The sequence below is a fragment of the Emydura macquarii genome, unplaced genomic scaffold, assembly GCF_026122565.2.
Source record: "Emydura macquarii macquarii isolate MOO-44397 ecotype Brisbane River unplaced genomic scaffold, CSIRO-AGI_Emac_v2 contig_2846, whole genome shotgun sequence".
Taxonomy (NCBI): domain Eukaryota; kingdom Metazoa; phylum Chordata; order Testudines; family Chelidae; genus Emydura; species Emydura macquarii.
In genome coordinates, this window is record NW_027132983.1 from 2,123,806 (window position 1) to 2,151,506 (window position 27,701).

At 36.7% G+C, this 27,701-nt stretch overlaps 1 protein-coding gene across 5 annotated transcripts in view; it reads right to left on the bottom strand.

The window, feature by feature from the left end:
- Positions 1-861: 861 nt before the first annotated feature.
- PBRM1 (polybromo 1) overlaps positions 862-27,701 on the bottom strand; it is a 99,766-nt gene continuing 72,926 nt past the window's right edge. For 2 of the 5 annotated variants that reach the window (XM_067568060.1, XM_067568062.1), the window contains exons 21-31: positions 27,421-27,687; positions 25,658-25,803; positions 24,934-25,091; positions 23,634-23,817; positions 22,778-22,988; positions 18,914-19,115; positions 14,058-14,222; positions 10,144-10,281; positions 7,375-7,445; positions 5,725-5,941; positions 862-4,046 (exon numbers count right to left, since the gene is read on the bottom strand). In XM_067568060.1, coding sequence (XP_067424161.1) covers positions 3,874-4,046; positions 5,725-5,941; positions 7,375-7,445; positions 10,144-10,281; positions 14,058-14,222; positions 18,914-19,115; positions 22,778-22,988; positions 23,634-23,817; positions 24,934-25,091; positions 25,658-25,803; positions 27,421-27,687 — 1,932 coding nt within the window. In that variant the 3' untranslated portion in view covers positions 862-3,873. The remainder of the gene's footprint in view (positions 4,047-5,724; positions 5,942-7,374; positions 7,446-10,143; positions 10,282-14,057; positions 14,223-18,913; positions 19,116-22,777; positions 22,989-23,633; positions 23,818-24,933; positions 25,092-25,657; positions 25,804-27,420; positions 27,688-27,701) is intronic. The other 3 variants (XM_067568063.1, XM_067568061.1, XM_067568064.1) reach the window with 3 other exon arrangements.

Here is a 27,701-nt window from a genome sequence, read left to right on the forward strand (position 1 = left end):
CCTGGATACCTATAAGATACCAACTCTGTGTTACCTATTTTCTGTATTACTGCATCTGAAGAAGAGAGCTAAGTCTCTCAAAAGCTTTTGTCTACAAATATTAAATTTGTTAGTCTTTAAAGTGCCACAGATCTCTCATTGTCTTTGCTGTATACAGACTAACACAGCTACCCCTCTGGAACTTAAAAGCATTACATTTTGTGTCCTGACTGTTTAACTTGATTTGGGTTTCCAATTTATACCAGACACACCTAGATTCTTAGAGAGGAGCCGCTTTAATTTAAAAACAAAAACAAATTAAAAAAAAAACTAGAAAACATTTCCATTCTCATTTTTAATTGTAATTTTAAATGTTAGGTAAAGGTCTTTGAATATGAGGATTACAGATATACTGTGCTTTTTTTCACCATTAGTATTCTAATTTAGCTTAATTCCCAAATATAAAGGAGGCTGTCCTGAATCAGGCCTACTTCTAGGATCTAATTAGAAGTTTGCTGTTTATTTACTGCCAGTTTGTGCTATCTATGACAGCCTGGATTGGTTTAAATCTTACCATGCCAATCACCACTGGTTTGCTTCATATCCCACATGGCTCAGTTTTGGAACCATATCTTTCAGCATCATTGTCCTTGGCAGTACAGCCCAGGGATTTCCTGCTGTGTAGAGGACAATCTGAATGCCGTTGTCTACTGATTCTTAAACAAGAAACAAAACAAACAAACCACATAAAAACACACCACACAACACCACTCCCTCCACCCCCAAGGTCTTGATAAAATCTGGATTTGGAAGAATCAGAGCTGCTTGAAATAAAAAATTTTTAAAAGTCTTCATGGGACAATCAAACCTGGTTAATCCAAATCACTTTGCAAACTATTTTTATTCAAATTAAAAAGCCTCAGAAACAAATTGATGGTACATACATGTTATAAGCCTGGTTACCACAAACTTTTTGGGTACACAGATGTAAGGAAAAACCAAACATGGATTAACCAGGTTCAAAAACATACGCTGAAAAGTCACCAACACCAACTTTCAAATTTTTACACAAACAGTACATTTTCTCTTGAAGGAAAAGGCGGGATTGTGGGGAAGGAGTGGGGAAGAGAAGATGAACAATTAATGGCCTCTAAGTAGTTTACTAAAATACAGATCCTAAATTAATCTATTTTTCACTCTCACAGAAGCCAACCATTTGCCATGCATCCTTTTCTTTTTAATATGAAAATTTAATTTATTCAATACAGTGAATAGTGGTGAAAAACAAATTATGGGTTCAAATACTCCCAAAGAGAGACGTCTTTTTAACCATTAAGAGTTAGAAAATAATTTCTTTTGCTGGTTATGAAATTCTAGATTGTAGCAATCAAATCTTAAATCCTAAATTTTATTGTATTCTCCACTGAAATGCCCCCAATATACAGAGACATGATTCTGAAATAAATAAAAAGTTTAATATAATTGATTAGGGCCAGCCCAGTGGCCTCATGGTAGTGCTCTGCACTACCATGCAGGAGACCCAGATTTGGATAACATTTCCAATCTTTTGCTCCTGGGCCAGGAGGAGCAGTGAAGGCAGTACCCTCAGCCCGTAGGGTGGGAGAGAGGCAACGATGCAGGTTGTTCAACACTGACCTTTCTGACAAATTAAAGATCTGAGATGCATAGACTCCAAAGGGAGTCCCATCCAGTCCTCAAAAGAAAAATTAAAAATAAATAAAAAATAACTTAACTAAAATTAATTCCAGGCTCTTTGGTGTAATTTTGTAAATGTCTAGCAATAAGCGACTCTGATTGTAGTAATACAGTCCATGATGGTCCTAAATACTCAAAAATAAGAAGTTGCTGCCTATCTGATTCAGCTCTATGTCATTTTTCTTGCTGAAAACTGCAAAGCTTATGGTCATTTAAATGTACGTTAAAATGATACTGTACATGTAGGGGGTTTAAAATATTTGCAACATGTTTCTACATTATTGAACTTAAATTTAGAGTTGGTTGTTTACAAATGGCAGTAAACTAAACACAAGGTTTATGTACCATAGTTGTATTACTTGTAGGGCTCAAAATTACAAATCACTTCTCTCTCTATACTGTTTATCTCCATTTCCCTAATATTAGTATCACATCTGAAGACCTGGATCTTTAAATGCCTATTAGAAAATATGAAAGAATCTTTCCTGTAATTACTGAAAAATTTAAGTGTAAGATCAATCACAATTTATACTTGCACATTGCATTTTTCTCATCACTACAAACCATGTCACTGAAATAGGTCCAAAAATGTTGACTATTTTAAAGTGAAAATTTAATTTTCTGCATATTTTACTCAAGGAAGACTTTTCTATTCCAGTGCTTTTTAACGTACATTTCTACATGATGAATATTACACTCTAATATTAGATGAGAAAATATCAGTAGATTGGTTCTTTTGGCTACATTTCAGTGATCATAGAAGATTTTTAAGTAATTTTGCTTTCCCAAATTTTTTTTTTGTTTGCTGTATTCCAAAACTATTCTTTTCTTAAAAAAATTAAGTATCATAAAAGAATGTGTCTCTGATAAACAGCTTTGCAGTCCAAAAGCTTGTTTGTTATTCTGTTTTTAACTGTTTGGCAAATACTGGACTGAAGGAAGTCACAGCCCTGAAATGTGGATAGAACACACCATATGTACCTAGCGGTTAAGAAGAAAAAAGTTGCAATGCAAGTAACCTATTCTTTCCTATCTATAAACCCTGGTATACATTGTGTTGATTTTACACATACTGCAATATTTTAGTTTAAAGTTAGAATTATCTGTTAAATTTCTCTCCAGTCATACTACAATACTTTCATTACAGTGAACTGAAAAACTTTAAAAAAAAAAAAAAAAGCATACAAAAATCTCGTGCAATACCAAATCATTGACAGAACATACGTAGATTTTAAAATCATGTGACAATTAATCAGCTGCAGTCTTTCCCCCACCTTTACTTACCTTCCAAGACCTAAATTAAGCCAAAGTTCTGCATTTCTCTTGCAAATATGAATACACATAAAACCACGTAGGGAACGCAGCTCCCTACACTGCTTTAGGTGTAAGTGATGTCACAGAAGCCTGAATGCAGGTCTTGGCAGATAAAGTATTTCACCTTTCAAATGCAATTATTTGTGGGTAAGTTTGTACATTTATTCTGTTACTGATTTGGGATCTCAATGGCCTTTGTCTACACCATCAAATAATTGGACACACAGTTGGACAACACAGCAGTAAGCACACCTGTGTCCTTTCTACACTAGCACTTCCACTGTTGTTGCTACAACCAGTGGAACTGCATTGTGGTTAATCACAGATCCAATTATTACTAGTGTTGATGCACCCTTTACCTTTATTTACATAAAGTCTTTCAGTTCACATCAAAATGGTATTTCTGCTGGAAGTGGTTAACACACACAAGCACATGTACACACATTCTTCTAAGATGTAAACTATGACTAATTACACATTCCATTGTATTTTTTAAACTAATTTGTAAACACTTATTTGTTTTGCTTTTTTTTTCTTTTTATACAAAAATTGATGGTATCAGATTCTCAGCAATAAGTATAAGAAAGATGAAACCTTGACTACACTTATAACCAAATATGAAATCACCTTTCAAACAAAGGAAACATATGAAAAAGTCTGTGTATTTGATAAAGTCAACTTAATAAAACAAAAAGTGAAATATGCTTATTAAAAGTGTCCTTATATAAAAATGGTCTTGCAATGTACAGTAAAATGCAATAAAAATTATTGTTGGTTATCTCTCCCCACCCCAGTAACTAAAACAGCTATTGTTCCACAAAACTCTTTATATGTTGGTATTAAAGAAAAAAGCAATGTATGTGGTTAAACATTTTCTATGTTGTATGCTTGACGGATATTAAGGGTGTCTCGTAGCATCAAGTCTCGAAGTCGCCACAGTGCATCTGCCATTGTGGTATGAGCCCCTTTACTTTTCAACCAGTGTGAAGGAAGACGGCTCTCTTGTTCTTTTGATAGATGGACATCACGTCTTCGTGCTGAAAAATTAAAAAACAGCCAAATTACCTCATGCCTCTTTTTAAACTAGTTTGCCTGCCTCCCCTCCAAGATTGCCCATCAGCATTGGAACAATATGAAATAAAATTCTACTGTATTTCTCTCTCCCACAGTCTCCAGTCCCTCAAGATATTCAGAACATTTAAATTTATTCTTTAGTAGACTTTTAAAATAAAGGAATTAATTTACTGAGATTTGGTATACTCATCTTATGTCCTTAATTTTTGTTATGGTTGCATGCCTGTGTTTTATTATTAAATGATCCATAGTTTTATTAAAAAAACTTTTGTTTCTGTACAAGCCGTTTTTACCTATTTTAAAATGTAAAAAAACCAAATCTGGAGAAACAAGGAGGGGACACTTGTGTTCTGTTGCTGGGACTGAATTAGTTGAATAAATATTTTATTAAACTTGTATGCTAATACTTTTATACCAAAGCATCGTAATACTAAACGTTTGGTTATTTTTATACTAAAACTTTTATTAAATTGTTATACTAATACATTGAAAAGCCTTGGGAAATTTGATGGCAAAACCAACTGCCTTAATCACTGACTTGAGCTTACTGACTCTTGATTACATTAACATAATCATAATAATCTCCTCAGTCCTTAACAAGAAATAGTTCATGTTAGAAAACCAAAACAGGCAATTGGGAAATTACATGCAGTGTGCAAAAACTGACATTGCCATCCCCTGCACTAATATCCAGTGAATATGCAAAAGGATCTACACTTCTGCTAACTTACTATAGCAGAAACATATATTCTGATCAGGTATTATTCTTTTAAGTTTAATTAAAAATTAATCTAAATTTTAGTTTAACATGTTCTCAGTTAGATTCACAATTCTGATAGACAATCAGTACATAACCAAGTCTAAGCATCCATTAGTAGCAATTTCAGGTTCTTCATCCTGACATTAGATCTCTGTGGGGAGATTTACACTTATTACAATGACCATTTGTATGGGTGCAGAGATCTGGCCTGTGCAGATCCAATTTACAGGATCAAGGCTTTAAATCAGTACTTCACTCTCTAGAAACACCACATTATCTCAAATAAAATAAAATGGAAATAATCTTGAGCATCCCAGCAACATCTAATACTTTTAAAAAATGTAAATCAAACATAAGAAACTCTTTCAACTCACTAAAACTAGATATTGCTGCATTTCACAATGGTCACCTGTACTGCCTGCTTTTGTGTAGTTTAAAATAAACAGCAGCACTGAATTTTCTTTCACGCTTTACCTAAATATACTGTCAGTTAATATTTCTGCAGTCAATAGTGCATTCTTCAATGGACACAGTCATTTTGTTATTACAGGAGCAAAAACAGTATAAACTGACAGTCAAGGATCTTTTCTTCCATAGTCATTTCAAGTTATATTTTAAGCATGTTGAGCATGTAAATACAGTCACTTGACTTCCAATAGCTTTAATGGAAGTAACATGGACAAATAAGTTTTGTATTTATTTTAGCCAAGTATTTCCTGCTCCACTCTCAAAAGTGTCAACATATATCCTTTTTTAATCTAAAATTGCTTTTGTAACTGGTTACCAAGCTAGGACTATGATAACCAGTATAAATATAGATCCAAAATAATAAAAAATGTATTCTATCTGCCAATGTCTTACTTTAGTGTAGAAGGCCTTACCTGAAAGGGTGTGGTCCCACTTGCTAATACTATTTGATTCAGCGCTAAGCCCCTCAATATATTTCAAGTAGGCCTCAGAATGAAGAAGCCTCTGTGTCTTTGGTGGAGGGGAGACAAACATTGGAGTTGTGGGCTGCTGTATAACCTGCTGACTTGCTTGGCTTTGACCAGGGTATGGAGGTGGTGCCTGCTGGCCAGGTGGTCCAAGTATTCCCATCTGAAATGACAAATGATAGGAGGAGAATAAGCACTTTTTTTGGTCAGCTGCACAGGTCCTTCATGTAAAAACTTAACCAGGTAAAAGGCAGTGTGAAGATTTTCCCACTTTAACCCCATACCTATCCAAGGGTGGCATTTCTATGGTTTCCAAAGAATGCCAAGAAATATTCAGATAAACATGTGTCCCCCACAAGGTGTACAAGAGGCTAGTCTCTTAATTCAGCACCAGAATGAATACCAGTTGAGACCAAGGCACAGGCAAGTCAATGTATAAAACAGGAAAAGATTTTCAGGTGAAATCCCCACAAACCAGGCCCCCGCGTTTTTTCAATCAGGTGCACAGATATAGGGACCATGAGGGTTGAGCAATTTCTGGTATTTATATTTTTTTTAAAAAGTAATTTAAAACCATGAATTTGTTCACATTCTTAGCCTATGTAAACACATTCTTACTACAGTTACCCTTGTACTTTCTCCTTCATTCCCTCCTCCTGTTCATCTCGCATACTTATTTAATATTTTCTTAAAATAGATGGTAAGCTCTTAAGGGCAGGGACTGTATCATCTTATGTAGCCATACTGCACAATGGGGCCCTGATCCTGTTTGGGGACCGTGGGCACTTCCATAATATAAACAACAATCCTCATCACCATGCAGGAATCACTATTAAACATAAGAAAATCCAGGGTCATGATTGGTTAACATTGTTCCAGAACTCAGTATTGTTGACTTTTTAAGGAGGTAAATAATGAAAATTTACACTCGTATAGATTTTAGCCAATCAGGTTGCATATGCACTTTACTACCTTCTGACTGGCTCACAGATTAAAATAATTCTAGAGGTCCAAAATCATTTCCCCTCTAGAATGTTAGAATTCGTCTAGTGAACTGGATGCCCACACAATTGGTTTGTACTGATTAATAAATGAGAAGGCACACTTGATCATCAATAGAATCTGACCTGATTGTTGAAGAACCAGATAGTGTGTGTTTATTGGTTTTATGAGTTTTCGAAAAAATAAATGTGGTGACCCTGTTTATTGATGATATAGAAACAGAGCAAGGAGTCTTCTCACACACAAATAGGAAAATATAGGTTATCAGCAATTAAATAGTGCACAGAAATGACTCACATCAGTTAGAAAAGGAAAAAATAATATTGTCTCATTTAAACTGCACTTTGTGGGTATTTTGTTAGATAGAATTTAATTAACCAAAATTAGAATCTGGCCAAGAAACACAAATACTCTTCCTATGGAATCTTTACTGACCATAAATGGTCAGAAATGCCCTGATTTTACATCTCATTTGAAAGACAATCTGCACCACAGCACCCACTAGTACACTGTGGGGACACTGGTTCTATATTAAGTCAGAGAATGTAATGGAATATGACTTTTAAAGATCCATAGAGAATGCAAATTTCTTACCGGCTGTCCAAATGGACTTCCTCCTGGTGCCGGAGTGCCTACCATGGAAGTCACGCTTTGGCCTATAACACCTACATTTCAAAATATAAACAAAATTAAGCTTATTTCAGCTCAGTGACCAATGCTATTTTGTCCTTTATAAAGATCTGACATCATTATCTAACTGAAAATTGTACCTTTACTATTGAAATTAATTTTATCCACCATAATGATATAACATTGCTTTTAGCAGAAAGTTTCCAGACCTAAAATAATGGCATGATACTGAGATGCAGACAGTTCGATTTAAAACTCCTTTTCCTTCTTTTTTTTTTTTTTTTTTAAATAATTAAAATGTGATTCTATTCTTTTCTGGTTTCCATTTTGCCAGTTATTCAGTTATAGTCTGACTAAATCTCACCATTCAACCTATACACCTTTTTATACTCCCATCCCTTTTCTAAGGGAAATAAGAAATACAGATTTGTTCCATCTGGTGACATTCAACATTTTCCCTATGTTCAATATTATAAAATGTATTCAAGTGGCAGTAAAACCATGCAACTCCTTTAGTTTAATGTTACTGTACCATATTAGCCTTCTAATAAGAAAAGCAACTTGTGATAAACATTGAAGTGACAAGTCTAGTTTACATCGTCTTAAGAGTAAAACAGATTAACGTTAACCACTTGCTTTATCATATGTAATTTCCAAAGTTAAAAATATTTCCAATTGTTTGCATATATATTGTACACATTTTCCCTATTGCATGAAGTGAACAGACCATGTAACTCACACTCAAAGATGAATTTACAAACCTAATTGAGAGCTCTCCAGTTCATGACATTTTACATGAATATGACCGGGCCCAAACCGATTAAGTTACTCTTGATGCTGTTCTCTCTTTCTATTCTTGTCACTGCTTAATCTGGTCATAAATCATATATAAATAATTTTCAAGTTGAAAATATACATGTATATTTTACCAGATGTAATCTGCATGCAGTGTTCTGCATTGGTGATTGAAGTTCATTTTAAAAGATATGCCACTGCATCAGCATTTATTCTTAAGCATAAATTGAGCTAATTTTCAAACTCAAGATATTCTTGTTTCAAATGTATTTTCAGTAACAAAAATACAGCAACAGGCAAGAATTCTGCTAATGCATATACTGTGCTGTGTTACGGCTTTTTGGGGGGAGGGTGGGGATGGAAGAAACTCTTCTCTTTCAGCACCTGAGAATGGCCCCTTTCTCAGCCTGCACTGTTCCAGATGAGGTTCTGAGGACCCTTCAGTCCAAGGTCTATCCTTTCTTCCTTGAATCTCTACCCTCTCTGTTCTAAAATGCTGAATCTATCATGCTAAATTTCTCCAGTTGTGATAATGAATCTGTAACCTCTTAAAGGTATATGCCAGCCTGTCATAATGAGGCATCCACCAAACCTTTATATCACTACTATCCTGATCTTAAACTTCACTGACTTGGTGAGCAGGAGATGCAGCTGGGTGTTGCAGTCTATCACCAAGCTACAGTACTAAACCCATTAAAGTTATGAAGTTAATGTGAATCTTACACACCAGTTAGGATGCAGGTTGCATACCTAATACTGATAGACTTTTTTTTTGTTTTTTTAAATCCGCTTACATTCAAATACAAAACCGTATTAACAGGACTTCAGGTAAATACCTACTGTAGTTGCAAATGGGGGAAAAAAAAGGCAGACAAGATACTACTTTCCGTTCATAGATTAATAGCTTAACTACTGAATGTGTGTGATATTTTAAATGGCAGCACTGGAGTATGCTGTCGGGCCAAAGGGGAAAGGAGCAGCAGTAAAGACAATGAAAGAGGGTAGTAACCAGCAATCCCAGAACAGGACTGAGACAATGGCACTATTAGAAAGATAAGTGTCATATGTACATTGCATTTTCCCCTCTTCCCTAAAATATAAACATCCATCTTTTGCTCTGCTCAGAAATTTAAATTTTAACATGAAAATAAAAACAAATGGGGAAAAATGCTGTTCTTTGTCAATGAAGCTTTTGTCTATGAAAAAATAATATTGATTCACTTCACCCAGACATAGTTCAAATGATCCTTCTATCAGGCCTGGGACAAAGTATTGTTGAATCACTAGCACAGAAGGCTATGTTATATTAACTTGTAAGACTGCATACTGTGACTGGACATTTTATAGATTGCAAAGTAAGGATAATGATTGCCTTCAACTTTTGTATTTAATAAATAAATAAATAACAATGGCAATTTCTAATCTTATCATATGTATATGTAATTGATTATCTCACTTACTGCTAATACACAGATATTTAGTCAGTTGTGTGAATTTAAACTGTGACTATTATTTTTAAAAACAACAAAACAAGGCACAGATGGAAATGATCCCCAACAGGCACTGGCAACAAGAAATTCCATCTATGCGTCCAGTAAAAAATAACTGTACGTTCTACTGAACTACAAGGATAAGAATGAAGCTGCTTTCAGGGTTTGAACCCACTGGTGAACTCATGCTCAAGTAACATCATTTTGGCTAGTCATATTTCACCAGGTCAATCTTTTACTGTTTGTTCACTACATACATTGTTCTGCCGACATTTATTAACGTTCCATTAAGCTGAGCAGTCACAGCACATACATTACAGTTAGACATACCTGGAACATTCAGCCACTGTCACGCTACAAACCAACAAGCTTCAGATAATTTCTGTAACAGCTGGTTAAATGGTGAGAACACAAAGATGAAATAATGAGTGAATGAGGACATTCTTACCCGGTGGTGGGATGCCTGGCGGAAGTTGGTGGGGTGGGGGCACCCCAGGGTGAAGTGGCTGCATGCTGCCCATGCTAACAATGCCATCAACTGGGCCCTGCAAAGGTGACAGCACTGGCGGATAGCCACCTATCATGCCTTGAAGGACACAACAAATTTCAAACATGCATCAATAACATGCAATATGATCTAAATAATAAGACATGCACTACCCACAAATAAGCACCTTTAGTACAGCAGGACAATACTACAATTAGTATCTTGCGAGAATGAACAAAAATTAAAATAAAAGTTATAAATATGAAACGCTAAACTTTGGATGAATTAGTGTTGAGTGGGTTTGTAATGTTCTTCATGGGGCAAAAATGCTGAATGTTCAGATACACGTTAACACAAGGAATAAATTCAGCCACAATTAACGGTTACTAATGTGAACAGTTTTGACATAGCATTAAGTTCTGCCATTCATATTCAAATTAACAGCACAACACTCAGTATATCAATTTATGCACACCCACACTTTGTGGGATAGCTCTGTGGCCAAACCTAATTGGAGCTACTAAAATTCTCTAAGCATTTTCTGTGGCGTATATCCAGAATTCATCTATCAAGACTATTTATAATGCATGCTCTCTAACTCAATGTAGTGGCATGGATTTTGGGTTTGTTTGGTTTTTTAAATTACCTTCTGTACAACCTCAGAAAATGTTTACGTGAAAGTTAAAAATCTGATAGCCCTGGATGTGCTGGGGCATTATCAACCTCCACCCCATGCAACCTCACAGAAGTCAATTGATTTACATGGTACATAAAAATCAAGGCAGAATTTGACCTCTGATGCTTCCTAGGCCTCATAATAAAGAAAAAGATACAATGAAGACTATACTGGATCATCTGCCAACAACCTCAATCTCTTGGGAGTGAGGAAAACCCAAATATGGTACTGTCAGTAAGCAAACCTGAAAGGCCATCTGAAAGGTCTGCACTGTGTTTATTAAGTCCTAGAATTTTAACTTGCTATTTCCAGTCCCTTGATGTTTGTTAATTTTGCAAGGTATATTGTCAGATAGCTAAGGAAAGATGTTTGGAAAACTATGAAAAGATGACTGAGGATCAGAGAAGGCTCTAAAGAAAAGGAGATAAGATTAAATATGCAAAATACTGAGAAACCATGCTGAGAAACCACCTCCAGAGTCTCCATTGCACTGACAATGAACAATCCATATAAAAGGTAACTTTAAGAATGCGAAGTTTTCTGGATTAAGACCAGTTGATAACTCTCAATAGCTCCGATTGACCACTCTCTAACAGAACTATTGTGTGTTCAGGAGCAAAGGGTATTTGTAGCCGAATTCTCAGAAAAACTTCATTACGGATCTGAGAAACATCAAGTTTTTCCCCATGTTTCAAATGAAGCCAACAACTGTTTGGGTCCCACTCACATCATAAATTTCTTTAGTAAACAAGAAACTTAGCTCAACATTTCACTAAGTATATTTTAAATTGTAATAGATGTCCATTTCGAATATTTTGAAACTTGTCTCTATGAATTTATCCATGTATTTCAATGCACATTTTAATTTAAAAAATTAACCACAGACAAAAATATCCATATATTAAGTGGTCCCAAAGTAGCTAAATAGTCCTTCTACACCAGATTGCCATCACATCTTCAAGTCAGGCACTTCTGAATCTTTTTTAAAAACTTTCCTTTCAATTACAAAAGCTGCGGGACTTCAATGGAATACTTACACAATAAATGATTGCCTTAATATACCATAGTGAAATCTGCATTAAGGTTCAGTTCCAATAGCCCAACTCAGTTTATGTGACCACTTTTAATATCTCAACTTGCATTTTCCTCTACAGTTTTGTTTAGTAAAAATACATCTAACAGGCAGCCCATTTTTTTTGGCCCCCTTCGGTAGCTGTTTACATCTTCTGAACTAACTGTACCTTCCCCCATTTTCCATATAAGCCACAGTTATTTACAGAAGCTCCTCTATATATAATTTTACAAGTGACTAGAGATTTCTTCCCTAAAAGTGCATCTTAGAAGTTGCTAGGATTTCTCAGCCTCAGAGGCTGTACAAAAGTCCTGTAACTAGTTCCACAGGATTATGTCATTCATATGAAAGTAGCAGAACTGAATATATGTAGTCCATAATTTTTCTATCACCTCATAATTGGCTTAAAGGCTGATGAAGAAATAAGTGAAGTCTCAGTTTCTTTATTTAGATATTTTCAAATAAAAGATTCCTGGAGATTGGAAAGCAGACGACTCCATTATCAGTTGTTAAGGAAATATTTGGAAGTATTTTGCATGATACAGTGAAGACACACTTTGGAAATTCATTTCTATCAGTTTGAATTATGAGAGGATGGTCTTTGCGTTTGAAGAACTCACCACAAGAGATAAAGTAAACAGTGAAAATTATATGCAGAACTTAGATTTGTCACAAAGCATTTGTAAAGGTTTCACAATGGGCCTTACTGGCTATGAAAAAAAGACTCCCTGCAAAAAATGTAAAATTGATGGTCAATATAAAGACATGAGAGGCTGAAATTTGTAACTTTTCTTGTTTGTATAAGACTATTCTCAAGGTAAAATAAAGGTGGTATTGGGGAATCTTGGTTATTGGGGAATCTTGGTTATAACATATGCAAATGATTTGGATAAGAATACCAAAATGTAAGACAGCAAAATCTGCTAAAGGTATAACAAGTGAACATAAAAAATGAACAACCAAATTCAGAGAATTTCAGAGAACTTGACTTTCTTAACAGGACTGGCATACTAACAGAAAAATGCAATTTAATGTAAAAAATGTTGTGCAGTCCAGATATCATAAGCAAACTAAGAAACATTTATTTAAATTGAACATTTATGCAACCTATTCACCAGAGAGGAATTTAGAGTTCATAACAGAAAAAAAGACTTCATGCTGTCATCTTAAAGTATGGTTGCAACCTAAAAAAACCCAGATCAAATGGAGTAACTCAAATGCTTTAAGGGAGAGATAAAATATACTTTAATTTTATGTACAACACACTATTAAGAACTTGGCTAAACTAATGTTATCTTTTTAATTAATCTGAGACAGAATCAGATATTGGAGAAGGTAAAGACCTAATTAGATCACTTCTAATACATATCCCTGCCAATGTAGGATGGATTCCCTTAATATATACTCCAGTACTTTGCCCAGCCTTACGTCCTAATCCTGGAAATACTTAATACTGGCATAGTCCCACTGAATTCAATTGGACTGTTAATGACTGTTAATCAGCACAATACCAGGTAGTACAGATTTGTTGAAAAACCCTCAAAGTACAGTTCTATTCTGTAAAGTGACTTGGTAAAAATGGCAATATGGGATTTCATATTTATTGTCTCAGTTATCCCAGATCAAGCCTTCTCTGTTTTTACAAGCAAAATAACCTTTTTAACTGCCAGATCTGCAAACTCATCCTGGAATGTGAAAGTCAGGCTGGATTTTTCAGTTTCACATGTCACCAACAATAAAAGATTTCAAATGGAACCTACTTAACACTTCCATTGATGATGCATGCACTAAAAGAAAATCCAGCTCACTTTGCAGGACTAACAGAAGTAAACATTTCCTTTAATAAGTAGCATGAACATAGATGACTGAATCCAAACTGGGAGCAGCTCTACTGAGTAAGGAGGAGCCTGTTTTACAGCCTTTCTCAGAAGAATATCAACTACTGGAGAGGGTTATGTGGGGAAATCAGGATAATTTCAAGTTTAAGTATATTTATTATGAAGAAAGGCTGAAGAGGTTGAGCTTTTTCTTCAGTAGGAATAAAGTGACCAAAGAGAAGTGTTCAGAGTTATGAAGGGGTTTGATAAAGTGGATGAGGAAAAAATGGTCATAGCTCCTACTTTTTACCTGCAACAGGTGTCAACTGCTGATTGAGCATTCCCATTGGTGTTGGTGGCGGCACCACCCCCATAAGAGCCCCGACAGGAGTGCCTGCCCGGGGGGAGGAATTCTGCTGCTGTTGCTGTGCTGCTCGCTCTCTCTCCTGCTGCTCAGCAACTTTAGCTGCCCGCTCTGTAAAAGTATTTTAGATTTTCAGTTCTGTTTTGTAACCCAGAATTTCAAAATATTATCTGTTCATTAAAGAGGACTATTAAAACACTGGCATAGATTAGTCTAATATAAAATAGAACAGATTATTCTACTCATACATCATATAATTTGATTTCATTTGGCTCCAACTAAAACTTTTAGAGAACCTATCATGAAAAATATTCCCCCCAGTTTTAAAAATGTGAAGTTTTATTTGATTAAAAAGTTAATTTTAAAAAGTCAAGGAACAGATTTGATCAGAATACCAGTGTTACCAACATGACAGCAGCAGTCCAGCACTATGCCCACTCCACACGAGGAAAGCTTGGCAACATGTTCCCACGTTTGACACCACTAGCTCAGCTAAACCAGCTGTAGCAATGCTGCGAGCTCTGGTATAGATGCACCACCAGCTGCTGCTGGCATTTTAAGCACTTTGTCAGTTAGACTTGCCCCGTGCAACATAAAGTCATGAGAGTGTTTAAAATGCAAGTAGCAATCAGTGGCCCATCTACATTAGGATCCCATATCCATACTACTGGTGGAGCTGAAACAGTGGTAGCAAAGGTGGGACATTTTTGCAAGATTTCCCTAGTGTAGATAGGTCCTTAGTGTTTTAGAACATAACAAGCAGCAGATGGATGGATCAAAAATACTTCCTCTGCCTCTCCTTCTGACTTCTCCCTTCCCTCATCGCAGTCCCCTTATAGCCATTTCCTTTTTAGCTACAGATGTCTAACTCAAATTGTGCTGCTCTATGGAAGCATGTGTCCTTAGTATTGTGAATCTGATTGGTATCTACTTCAAGTTTCTCACTGCTCCCATAAGAATAAAAGCTCAACTGCACAGGAATCTGATGAGAAGACAATTTTACATGAGAAAAAGGGATATTCCAAATGCCCACTTCCAAAAAGGTACTTTTTGGGCATGCAAGTTATTGATTTGTTTACTCTGAATATTATAGCCCACTGAAGCAATGAGAAGCAACAAAGAATAAATGAATGCAGTATATACCTCTGTTGATTTTAACAGTAATGAATGGAGGAGCTAAAAACTTTCCTGAAGTTGGTGAAAGATGAAAATTGTGACTAAAAATAGCAATAAAGGTTTCTTTGTCAAATGAGGCTAAGAAGTTCAGCAATGAGATTAAATTATATATGCTACTAAAACACTAGCTTTTACCAGCACAGAATTCCAAAAGTCTTTATCATATAATTGTGTTTCATGGGTAACTTGTTTGTGCAATCTCTAGAAGTATATAAATACACTGAAAGACCTGTTCCATTTCTTCTAGGCATTTCCTTCCTTGTTTTCACCAATCATTTCAGGAAGGGATGACGACGCATAGGAACTCCTAAATTTATTACAGGCAACCCATATATGATTGAGAACAGAGAATACAAGCCATTGAAGGGGAGATACCGAAGTAGGAAAGTGGACACTCCTCTTCAGAGTGATTAAAGAATTTAGGGAAAAGACAGAATCAGCTGTTCAGACTCTCCTTTAGGTCTGGCCAGTTAAAAAATGATCAGATAGAAGGAGAATCCCCTTAGACACCCTGCTGAATTACCATTAAATGTTCCCTTTGACCATAAATTACTTCAACTTTGGAAAATTGCATCTTGAAATAGAACTATGACCCACCTAATACAAGGCAATGCTACCTAAAATCTGTCTACTGATGTCAGAACTGGCACAGATCTAATAGATGAAACTTACAACATTGCTACAGCAGTGCAATAGTGGTGCACAGAGTTCAGTGGGGATTCACTATAAAGTTCAGTGAATCCAATCCCAAATCCATCAGACCAGGGTTTGGAACACTGGAATGACCTATCCAACACAATTTAAAAGACAGGAAGATGCTTCTCTGCTTGAACTTCACTTTTCTTTATAATGAGTCCTTGCCTCATTCATAGTACATATTTACAAAATTCTTCACAGTGCAGCTAAATTAGCTGTGCAGACGTGGGTAATGAGTCTACTTGTGCTTGAATATCACTAACAATTGTATAACTTATATCCCACAGGCGCAAGATGCCATTATCAATGGGTCAAACTCAGCCAAATCCAAACCAATTTTCACCAGAACACTGAAAGGCACTTCTAACTGAGGTGTAAAAATCCACACCATATTTCAGCTTTCTATCTTCTGTTACAGGGTCAAGACTAGCACTCCCATGAATTTTGTGTATTTTAATAATGAAAGGAATGTATTTTCTCCCACCCCTACATATTCAAAGGCAAATACCGCTCAGATGTCTTGAGCTTCCCCCTGCAAAATCTAACTTTGGGCAGGGGCCAAGTCTGGCAAATATTAAGTTTAAAATGGAAAGCTTTGGAAAATTATAAGCAAGTAAAATAAGGCAATTAAAATGGAAGCACTTATGCAACCGTAACTATAGTGGGCATTGCTGCTACCACTGTATTACAGTTGTGTACTCTGCTGGAAATGCAAATAATCTAGCTTCTCTAACTAGATTTGTTTTAAACATGCTAAGCATCCTACTGTTCTTGAGGGGTAGGACATAAGAAAGGACTTGACATTTCTCTCCTGTAAGATGCCATGCACACCTATGGTGATGTATAAACAAACTACAATATAGGAAAAATATAATACTGTATGGTACTTTCATGATGGAACAGCATTACTATTTCCTTTATGGAGTTTGCAACAGATAATTTGCAGCTGACTAAATGGAGCCTCCTTACCCTCTACCACTGCAAAGATGCTATGGAAAAATCCACAGGAGGGGATGTGATGTCATGCAATTTTTTAGTTTGAAAACCAATGTTGCTTTTGAGTTATGAGCATGCCAACAAAACACTTTTTAAGAAAAAGTAAACTTATAACTTAAAAAAAGTTAAGTAATATTTGTTCTAAAGCCAAAACCTTATATGCTAGTTTCCTGACCTAAGTAATTTTTTTTAGTACAGTAGAACCTCAAAGATATGAACATCCAACGGACGGGTCAACCAAACACCAGGTGAACCTGGAAGTAAGCAATCACGCAGCAGCAGAAGAAAGAAGGGGGAAAAAAAACAAAAAAACAAACACACACCTGTGCTATGCTTTGCCTATATTGCATCTTAGGCATGCAGAACAGAAGCAGCCTGGGGTCTGCACTGTTTCCTGTAAGCCAAGGGTGCTCTCTCTCTCTCTCTCTCACACACACACCCTCCGCACCTCACCCCACTGGGAGGGGGAAGCTGTTTTCACCACAACCCCCAGTCAGGAGCAAAGAAAGAAACTGCCACAGATAGCTGCTGATCTGCTGCTGTTGCAGCCAAAAATTGGCCTGGAGATGGAGCAGAGGAGCTGTGCTCTGGAGGAGTTTTAAAGGGCCACAGCCCGTGCACTGATGTGGCCCAAGTTTTGCCCTGCCTGCACTCCTGGATCCTGCCAGCACCTTTGGGAGTGCAAGGGGCAGAGGAGGAAGGGGCACTGGCAGTGGGCTGGCTCCAACCCCCTGCCACATGCTGCCTCTGGAGCACAGGGGGCAGTGCACAGAGCAGAGCGAGCCCTGGAGAGACGGCTGAGGACTGGGCTTGTAGTGCCAAGAGTGCGGGTCAGCCCCTCCAGTTCAGTCTAAAGGCAAGAAACAGGAATAGGGCAGGGAGCTGCTTGCAAACCAGGCAGTGCTGTCGGGTACCACCTTTGCAGAGATCTCTCCCAGCCTCAGCTGGAAGACACTGACTGCAGGGTACTGTACCATAATGTTCTGTTCAGAGTTATGAACAATCGCCATTCTAGAGTTGTTCGTATCTTTGAAGTTCTACTGTAATAGCAGTGCAATATACTTCTAAAACATGGGCTTTGTAATGGAAATGCTAACACATTCTTAACGATAGCATCAATAGTGGATACCAACAGAACAGATTTAAATGAAGGTGTATCTGTACTCAGCCAGGGATCTCTTGAAGAGTGTCAACTGTGTTTTGAGTTCGATTAAAAAGGTCCAAGACCACTCATAAATATCAGGTAAGAAAAAAAAAGTGTCTTTTGGAGTATTTTTCTTCCTGGATTATTTGATCTATAGAACATCCTAGGAATTAGTTTAGGGTATAGGATATTTCAACAAAATCAGTTACAACTATTGGACAATGCTAAAATTCTGAAGATTATATTCCCAGCATTTAAATGGATTATGTATCCTGAATTTTTATTTTATCATTTTTGTCCTACTTTATTTTAGCACGATTTTAATTAAGCAAAGGACTTCTTTTTCCATTATGTTTCATGCTTTCTTACCCACTTCCCATGTTTTGAACAGCCTCCTTCTCCTTGTCCACAAAGCTCTCTCACTTGCCTTCCTCCAATCTTTTTTAAATAATCACTTCCACAAATGATTCCTAAGCAGGTTTCCCTCCCAACTTCCATCCCAGCAATGTTATCTCCATACCCATCCACTTCTAAGTTGTTTCCTTGTTTTGTGTGTCTCTGTGTTCAATCAAAAATACTTTGTAGCAGAGACACACACTTGTACTTCTAAAGTACACTGTTCATATGTTCCTACAGTTCATTACCATGAACATTTATTTAAACCTTTCCATATATGATGTTACAAACAAGGTATCTTCCTTTAATAGTTAAAGTTATCTGAATAAGATTATTGTATCTCTAAAGAAAGGAAAGAGCAGACATAGTATATGTTACTTTAGTTTTCATTTACCTTCATATTCTGCTTTCTTGGTTGATTCCAAGTTTCTCCATTCAGTTCCTACAAGCCTGCTGAGCTCTCCAAAGGAGTAGTCTGGGTGCTGAGCTTTAATCACAGCTCTCATCTCACTGCTAAATAGGATGTACCCACTCATGTTTATCTTCCTTTTTGATCCCTCCTTCTTTGTGCTGCCCTTAGCAGACTTTGGCGTGGACTGTAAGAAAAATGGGTTATGACCACAAATATACAATGGAATCTTCACAAGATACAAAAGCCTTAGTTGTATAAAATATAACTAAAAACTGCTAAAGCATCAAAATTTCTTGAGCTTCAGTAATATTTATTAAACAGCTGCCCTTTCTTGCAGCCCTCAAAGAGATGTCAGGTCTCAAACTCACAGCTCACTCTATAAAATTATACAATTGCAGGAGGCACACAGGAAAAAAGAAGTTTCATTGGTTTTTAACCTTTCCATACATAGTGCTGGCCTCACAACTGAAACTTGGGAAAATTCTGATTGAGAGAACAAATATCATTCCAAGCTAAGCAAGAGGACTCTCTAGACCAATGGTTTTCAACATGTGGCCCAAGGACCCCTGGTGGGTCCATGGACTATATCTAAGGGGTTGGTGAAAGGTTCTTGTTACCATAGAACAGTGGTGTTCAACCTGTGGTCTACGGATCCCTGGGGGGTCTGCAGACTATGTCTAAGTTTTCCAAAGGGCTCCGCAGCTACATTTGAAATTTATAGAGGTCTGCAAATTAAAAAAGGTTGAAAACCACTGTTCTAGACTATGAAAGATTAACAAGATATGGGCTGTGACTCAGCAAACTGATTAAAGAAGCCAAAAAGGTAAGGTAACAGAATATGCGCCATATCACTATATCTCAGACTCCATTCTATAAACATCTGCGCTGCAGATATGATTTGAGTAAATATAATGTATTTATGATTATGGGTCTTACTAAAATTATTTCTACCTTTCCTCCTTGACTTGCACAACTCCATCTCTCTCTAATCACTCTTTCTTTGTCTTGTTTGGTAGATCTTCCTCCTTTCCTTTTGTAGTGTCCTTTGCCCCCTTCCTTTCCTCCCTCTACACCATATCACTGGATGATTTTCTCCACTCCCACAACTTAGACAGTCTTTGGGTATGTCTGCACAGCAGCTGGGAGCATGCTCCTCAGCGTGGTGAGACAGACATGGCTAATTCTACTAGAGCTAGCAAGCTAAAAACAGCAATGAAGCCATGGTGACATGGGCAGCTGCCCAAGTAAAAGCTGGCCCAACCCCCTGGATACACACTTGGGAGGATAGTCCAAGTTGCCGCCTGTGCTATGATGGCCACACTGCTATTATTAGTGCACTAGCTAGAGCAGCACTAGCATGTCTGTCTATCAGACTCTCAGCTGCAATGTAAAATGGCATCCTCCACACGCTCGGGATTGCTGTGACCCCATCTGCTGATGAAGCGACCCCACTCGGGGTCACGACACACTGTTTGGGAACTGCTGCTCTAGACCCATGTATCTAGGCCACATCTAGATCTTCTAGTTCCAATAGTCATTTTTCAGCTCTCTTCCCCTGTTCTAGGCTCAACTGATGGCTTTTATATTTTGCATCAGTTATGTTGGCTAATAATGGAAAGGTTCCACATTTTCTGATTTTATTTATTAAAATTTGTTGTTCTGTGGGTCTACTTCTTTATTGTTAATTTCATAAATCCAGATTTTCACTGAGACTGTAACAGGGACAATAGCATCCACTTGTAATATGTCAGTAGCTTTGATAAATTTACTGCTGGTCTCTAGAGATCTCTGCTGTATAAAATACTTTCTATGTTTTGACCCAAGTCCTTTTGCGCAAAATTCCACATACTTATGGCACTTGGATAGAAATATACAAACACAATCTTCCTAAAAGTGCTAAAAAGTGTCACATTGGAAGCTGGGATATCAATCCTTTTTCAATCAACCAATTATGAAGTGGATATTGGCTGTGTAAGAATTTCTTTGTGTACTTTGGGACTGTGTTATATGTTACTTCTTTCTCAGCAAGGTCTAAATAGTATGCTGAACATTAACTTGTCTTGAACACAACATTTTGCAGCTTTCTTTATAGACAGACTCAAGAGCACTAAGTAACCTCTAGGGGTTCACCATTAGGTTATTTCTTATGTTCATCCAACCACCATGTATTAATGTTAATGCTGATTCTTTTCAATTTTCTCTTCACATTTTCCTCTGTTACTTCACTTGCAACACGCAGTAGTGGACTGGTGACTTTAAAACGTTCCAGAAGCATACATGCAGGATGGAGAGTTTCTGTCATTTCTTTAAACTGCCCATTTGGGCTACAATGAAGACAAGGTTAGGTTGCAACTTTCTTATCAAGCTCAGTGTCTTCTCATTTAATTTGTTTGTATGGCATAGTCACCAGGTAAGCTTTGCTATTTTCCCATAATTTTTGTTTTATTTAAATCTTTTCAGTGGAGTTATGTGAGAAGGGGATTAGCTAAATGGAAAGACAAAGGTAGAGATGGGATGAGAGGGGGCTGAAGAGCATGGCAGAGTGGGAAGGAGGGGTTGTAGCAACAACAGATCAGCATAAGGGAGAGCATGATCAGAGTAAAAAGTGCAAAAAGCACTCTGATGACATCGTCAATGCCCATTGGCCCATTGCTTTCTGCAGTGGCCGTGCTCCTCACAGGATTCACGTTTAATTACCAGTTTCCTATCACTTCATTAAACCATACACTGATGTATGGTAACCACTACATCCTTATGCTTTTGCAGTATTGATCAGCAGCTCTCACATTCACTAGTGTTAAAATGAGAAAGCCACCAAGTGAGTTCAACATTGTGAACACTGAAAAATAAGTTGAGCTAGACAACTTTATACAGAAAGAATGTATCAGATGTCCTCCTCACCTTCCAGAAGTTTAGGTTTAAGCAAGACAAGCTGGAATTCACAGTTTCACCCACTCCTCATTGCAACACCCTGGGACAGTTGATTCTATCCATTAGCCACGTACCTTTCTCTAATCACTAAAGACTCTGCTCATTCCTCTTCCCATCTATCAGGTTTTTAGATAGTTCTATAGCTTTATTGTTTTCTAACTGGAATAACAAGAGGCTTGAAGTTCTCACCATTTCCCTTTCAACATTTTAGAATAAAGTTTTAATTCACAGATTTAAATTACAGTTTTATAACCCAAATATTCACAAGTGACAAGTACCCAATTTTCAGTGCCCAAAGAGGCATATTTTTCAGAGTGTGGATTCTCAGTGTTTTAAGTGTATCAAGCTGAGCATCAAAATGCCACAAGTCACTTTTGAAAATTATGTATGTTTTTGGTATAAAAAAGAAGCTTCAAATATTTATTTTGCTTATGTAAATTCCGAGTAACAGGAGTTCAGTCAATACACACACACGTATGTACATATACACAGTAACAATACAATCCAGTCGGTCATTTTGGTGGGGAGGCAGGGGGAGAGGGATGTGTTTCTCCCTCCCCACCATAATTCTGCTTGCTTCCTGCCATCAAGTATGTAGAATTCTTTCCAAGAGGAAATAAAACACTAGTCACATAATAGTTAAAACTTGTTTGTTCTAAGTATCTCCCCTTTGAACGTATTCTTTAAAAATTATTTCATTGTGCTACAAAATTACAGAGATGGGTACCATATTAGAATCTAGAAGTGTTATGAAAAATTCCGTGGGCTGTTAAGATGAAATATAAAACTTTTCTGTGGATTTAATTAAACTTCTTTTTGTTTTGTTTTCTTGTTTGGAGTGGGAATTGGGGAGGGGAGAAGGATAGAGCATATTGACTGGATTACCATTCAAGATTTTTTAAGAGACAGCCTTACCTGGGGTGGAGTGTATGGCATTATATCCAGTTCACTAGCCAGTGGAGTCTGAAGCTGAGGCATAGAAGGTGCTTCGATGATTTCACCTTCTTCTTCTGCCATCTCTTCAATATCTTCATCGCCCCCTTCCAACTCAGCAAATTTTGCTTCTAGCTGTTGAATCTTTTTCTCAAGTAGCGGAGATGGCTCCTTCTGAGGAACTATGGGTTTTCTGAGGAAAAGAAAAGAAAAAACAAACCCCATCATCTACATGACAGGTCACTTGTAAATCTTACTCAGAGGGTATGTCTGCTCTGCAGCTGGGAGCATGTTTAGCATGTTTCCCAGCTTGGGTAGATAGAAAGACATGTGCTAGCTTTGCTTAAGCTTGTGTGCTAAAAGTAGGTGGGGGTGGCAGCTGCCTGATTATGTACCTGGGGGGTCAGGTATGTTTGTACTCAGACATGTGCTAACTCTACTTGAGGTAGTGCATTAAAAATAGCCGTGTACGTGGGGGTAGCCCAGGCAACAGCTAGCATGTGTCTGTCTGCTGAAGCTGGGAAACAAAGTAACAATGAATGTTCTTATTAATAATAATATCCATCAGTTGGGAAGATATTTGGGCCTCCTCTCTGACATCTCTGCATGGCAGGGGACATCAATTAGATCCCAGAAGGACTGGCCCTTTGAGAACATAACAGCTTTTACCAAAGCCTGGAGTGAAAATTTGAGGTCAGTGAACAGGAGGAAAGCGAAATGTGAAGGTAGCACTGAGATTATTTTTTAAATATTTGTGTTCAGCCTGATTTGATCCTCTCTTACTGTTGCAATTTTTAAGAGTAAAATAAAAAAGGGTTTTTTTCCAATCATATTTTACCTAAAGTAGTAAATTTCATCATCTACTACTTTTGCAGAGAGTGAAAACCTCTTAAGCCCTTTAAATTTCTTCATCTGTTTGTCACTTTCATTGTAGCGGCTCTCACAGAGTAGAACATCGTTTTCAGAGATCTCTGTTGGTCTGCAAGACAGGAAGTCCTTGAATGACAACACAGCACATTTGCCTGCAAAAGTAAGAGAGAAAGTTAAGGAACAGAACCTTGTGGTCATAACTCTCACATGAAGTTTTTCACAAAAAGTTGGGAAATTCAATTTTCCACTCATCTCATACATCCTGAAGATTCATGGTGCTTTATTGATCTCAGCAGAATACACTCAGTCATTGCAGTTTGCTTATGCTAAAAGTCATATGATCTGTCAGAGGACAGCTGAACTCATACACTGACTCAACAGAGATCATTAAAAATAAAAAAGACAGGTAAACTTGAAAACAAAAAACTTGGCTTGAAGATAGTTGAGATAAAAAAAGGTGGAATCCTCCTAATACAACCCCCTCCTCCCCCACAACCACAGTTTCTTTAAAAAAAAAAAAAGAACCAAATACAGCAGAACCTCGTTTAACCAAGCCTCTGTTATCTGGCTCTCCGTACTAACAGCCAAGGGTGGACAGCCTGAGGCCCTGCCATCCATTATCCGGTTATCTGAATTTTTGGTTACCCAATCTAGCCTCAATCCCAATTAGATCAGATAATCATGGTTCCACTGGAGTTAAAAACCTGGAAGTGAGCAGTTAAATAATCTACCGAGTCCTATATGGTCACTAAATATTTCATCACTATCATTCAGTTGAATTTAATGTTGCACCCCAAACACTCTAAAAACACATACAAAAAGTCAAAATAAATTCCTAAGAGTTTAAAAATCTCATTTATTATTCAAGGAACCCATTTCCAACTACTTCCTAGTACATCACCATAGTATCCAAGTGCTTTTTCAGATAAATTAGACTGGAATCAAGAAGTTCCTGTGGACTTCATAGTCTTCCTGCTTCCTAGTTATACTTATTTAAAAACAAAATACAGAGCCCCAATACATTTCTGTTATGGTGGAAAACATCAAAGAGAAGGATCTTGCAGACAGCCCTAAAGGTGGTTAGGTATGAAGCCCAAAAAAGTAACTTCAAGTAATTTATCCATTTTTTTCCCCTACATAGCACCCCCCAAAAAAAAAAAAAAAAAAAAATCTGGAACTAAAACTACATGCAGCTATAATCGTAGACTAAAAAAAAAAGCATATAGGAAAAGAGAATTAGCCAATTGCATTTAAAACTAAATAACTACCCAGAATGCAGGTCATCGGACAGGTCTCTTCTAGGTTACTCAAAAACACTTCCTTCTTGTAGAACATTTTAGTTGGCTCATGTTCAGTTTCTTCTGGGTGTATGAAGATTGGACCAAAGAAATACGCAGCTCCATCCCGTACCCACATCTTTTCAATTCTAAAAAGAAAACAAGCCACTGATAAAGAAATGAAAGGACTTCCCTTCTATGGGAGCTAACTGTTATGAAAGCTGTCTTTAAAAGATGGCTACATGAAGAGTCAAGAACTCTACTTTATATTTACTTAAAACTGAGAAAAATATAGTAACTATGTTGGCTACTAAGTAGTACTTTATTTCATTTATATAATTTATTACTACTACTTAATTACTGTCACTTAAAGCTCCATTCTCAATTTTTAAGAGGCTTTAAAGAAGCACTATGCAACCTGTAGTCTGACACCTTCCCCTGCATAAGAATAACCATACTGTGACTGAAGATGGATGGAAGAAAAAATAATCAGCGCATCCACTGTATATCCATATTACTTTTTGGCTAGTAGGCTCCCACCTCAAGCATTCTATTAGGAGTGTCTACCAAACTCTTTCATTCAGAGGATAGTCCCTGATCTTCCTTTCTCCATTTTTTAAATATAGAAATCTTTTATAAAAACAGACAGATTTTAATGTCTAATTATGCTAATTTTATTGCTGCAATTTATAAATTGAGAAGAAAATATACCTACCTGCCCACCCGAGGTCGCACTAACCCATGTGATTTTATAAAGACACAGTCCCCAACCTTAAGCCACTTATCATTGTAACGGAGCTGTTCAAAGTAGTGGCAACCAGGTTCTCCATTTGACATCTCCACTGGAACATCTTCTTTCTCCTATATCAACATATATATAACAAAAACTGGTGAAATTAGGAAAATAGATTACAAAATAATAAAAGAGAAACAGGTTCATCTAAATCTTAATTTTCCTGAAAGTAAGTTAAAAAGTACACGCCACACCACTCCACTTCCAAAAATGTAAGCCCTGAAATCTTAAAACTAAAAAGCTTTTTTAAGCCAAGCTTGTTGGCCATATAAGTGGTTAGCTTTGCAATTCCTAATAAAAAGTTGCTATTTTTCAGGATAATCAAGTTGATGATCCGTTGCCATTTTGATATCAAAGTCATTAACTGGCTATCTTGTAATTTTGCTTTAATCATACAATATTCTGACCTTTGTTTTAGTAAACATGATAACATGGTCAGGGGCAACTAAATTAGGCCTTTGATAAAAATTACTGTGGATGACGGTATTCATTGTTCATACCTTAAAAATCACCATTACCACCACACTGCACATTGTTTAAAATTTCATACTGTTTGTCCTATTTAATTCCCATCCCTATAGTCAAAACTCACATCATGTCCCACTGTATCCTTAAGTCAAAAGGAGCTGTGGGTATTCAGCAGTTCACAGGGGATGCTCTACACATGGCAGGATCAGACTTTGAGTCTTCATATTGATAAGATTATTCTTTTGTTTTATCATGGGATGAAATAAATCAGAACATACATTTCTAGCTTTTATTTGGGAGGTCTAATAGGGGCTGACAGTGATTAGCATGTTGTGTATTTTGTTTTTAAATTATGTGAGTGAGCAAAGAGAATGTATAATAGGCTCATTCTGTAAATCTGAATATAAAGAATGAAAGACATACTTTTTCCTCAATATATGAGCCAGACAAATGTCCTTAAGAATGCCAAGTATCTGACTGTTAGATAATTTTAAACCAACGAATTATCAACTATAAATAAACGATGTTTGACACATCATAAAATGTCACAGAGACATGATACCACTATGTAATGCTTACTGCTCTCTATTTAATGAAGACTTGATACCTAAAAACTAAATATAAATGATATCTGCAATACCTACCAGCAATGGGATGAGTTAAAAATAGATTTTTCAGTCTTACTGATTTGTCTATTTTTAGGACAGACTTAAGTAAAGTTGGTTAAGAAAAGGAAAAAGATGATTTTTTTCTTAAAGACAGTCAAGAAAAGGGGGGGGGGGGGACCCTCAAACCACAAAAAAGCCACCTTTCAAACACCATGCGAGAAATGATAGTTTGTAATGCAGATTAGTCCAGCACTTGAATACAGTATGTATCTGGAGGTAAATTTGAGACCTCCAAAATTAATTAAAAAATACATGTATACACATGACAGGTTTAAGAGGGTAGTTGGCCAGTAGTTAATATTGTCAAGGTATAAACAGGGTTAACCCTTATTTGAATCAAAATGTCAATTATTTATATGGAGCATGCATACACAAGTTTACATAAATAAACTTTTTTACATATTTTTAAGAGTGATTTATTGTCATTTCTTTTTTCTCTACTGATTTAGCTTTTTGGAAGAATATGAAACCTAAAACATGAATGTTCACATTTTCATCATCTCTGATCTGAAATCCAGTTCAATTCAATATCCATCTTATCTTGCATACCTTTTCAAGGTTAAGGAAATTGTCTCCCACTTTATTATCCTCTAAAGTTTCAGTGTGTTTCTCATCTTCCACTTTGTCTGTATTAGCAAACACAGAAGCGACACGGACCACAGGCAGGGGTACATCTCGAGGGACAAACCTTACAGAGCTAATTGGCATGGTCCACAGTTTAATCTTCTTAAAAGACTTTGTCTTTGCAGAGTAACGTGACTCACAGACATAGACATCCTCATCTGTAAAGTTTTCTGGACATAATTTAAAATACTCCTGTTGAGTGAAGA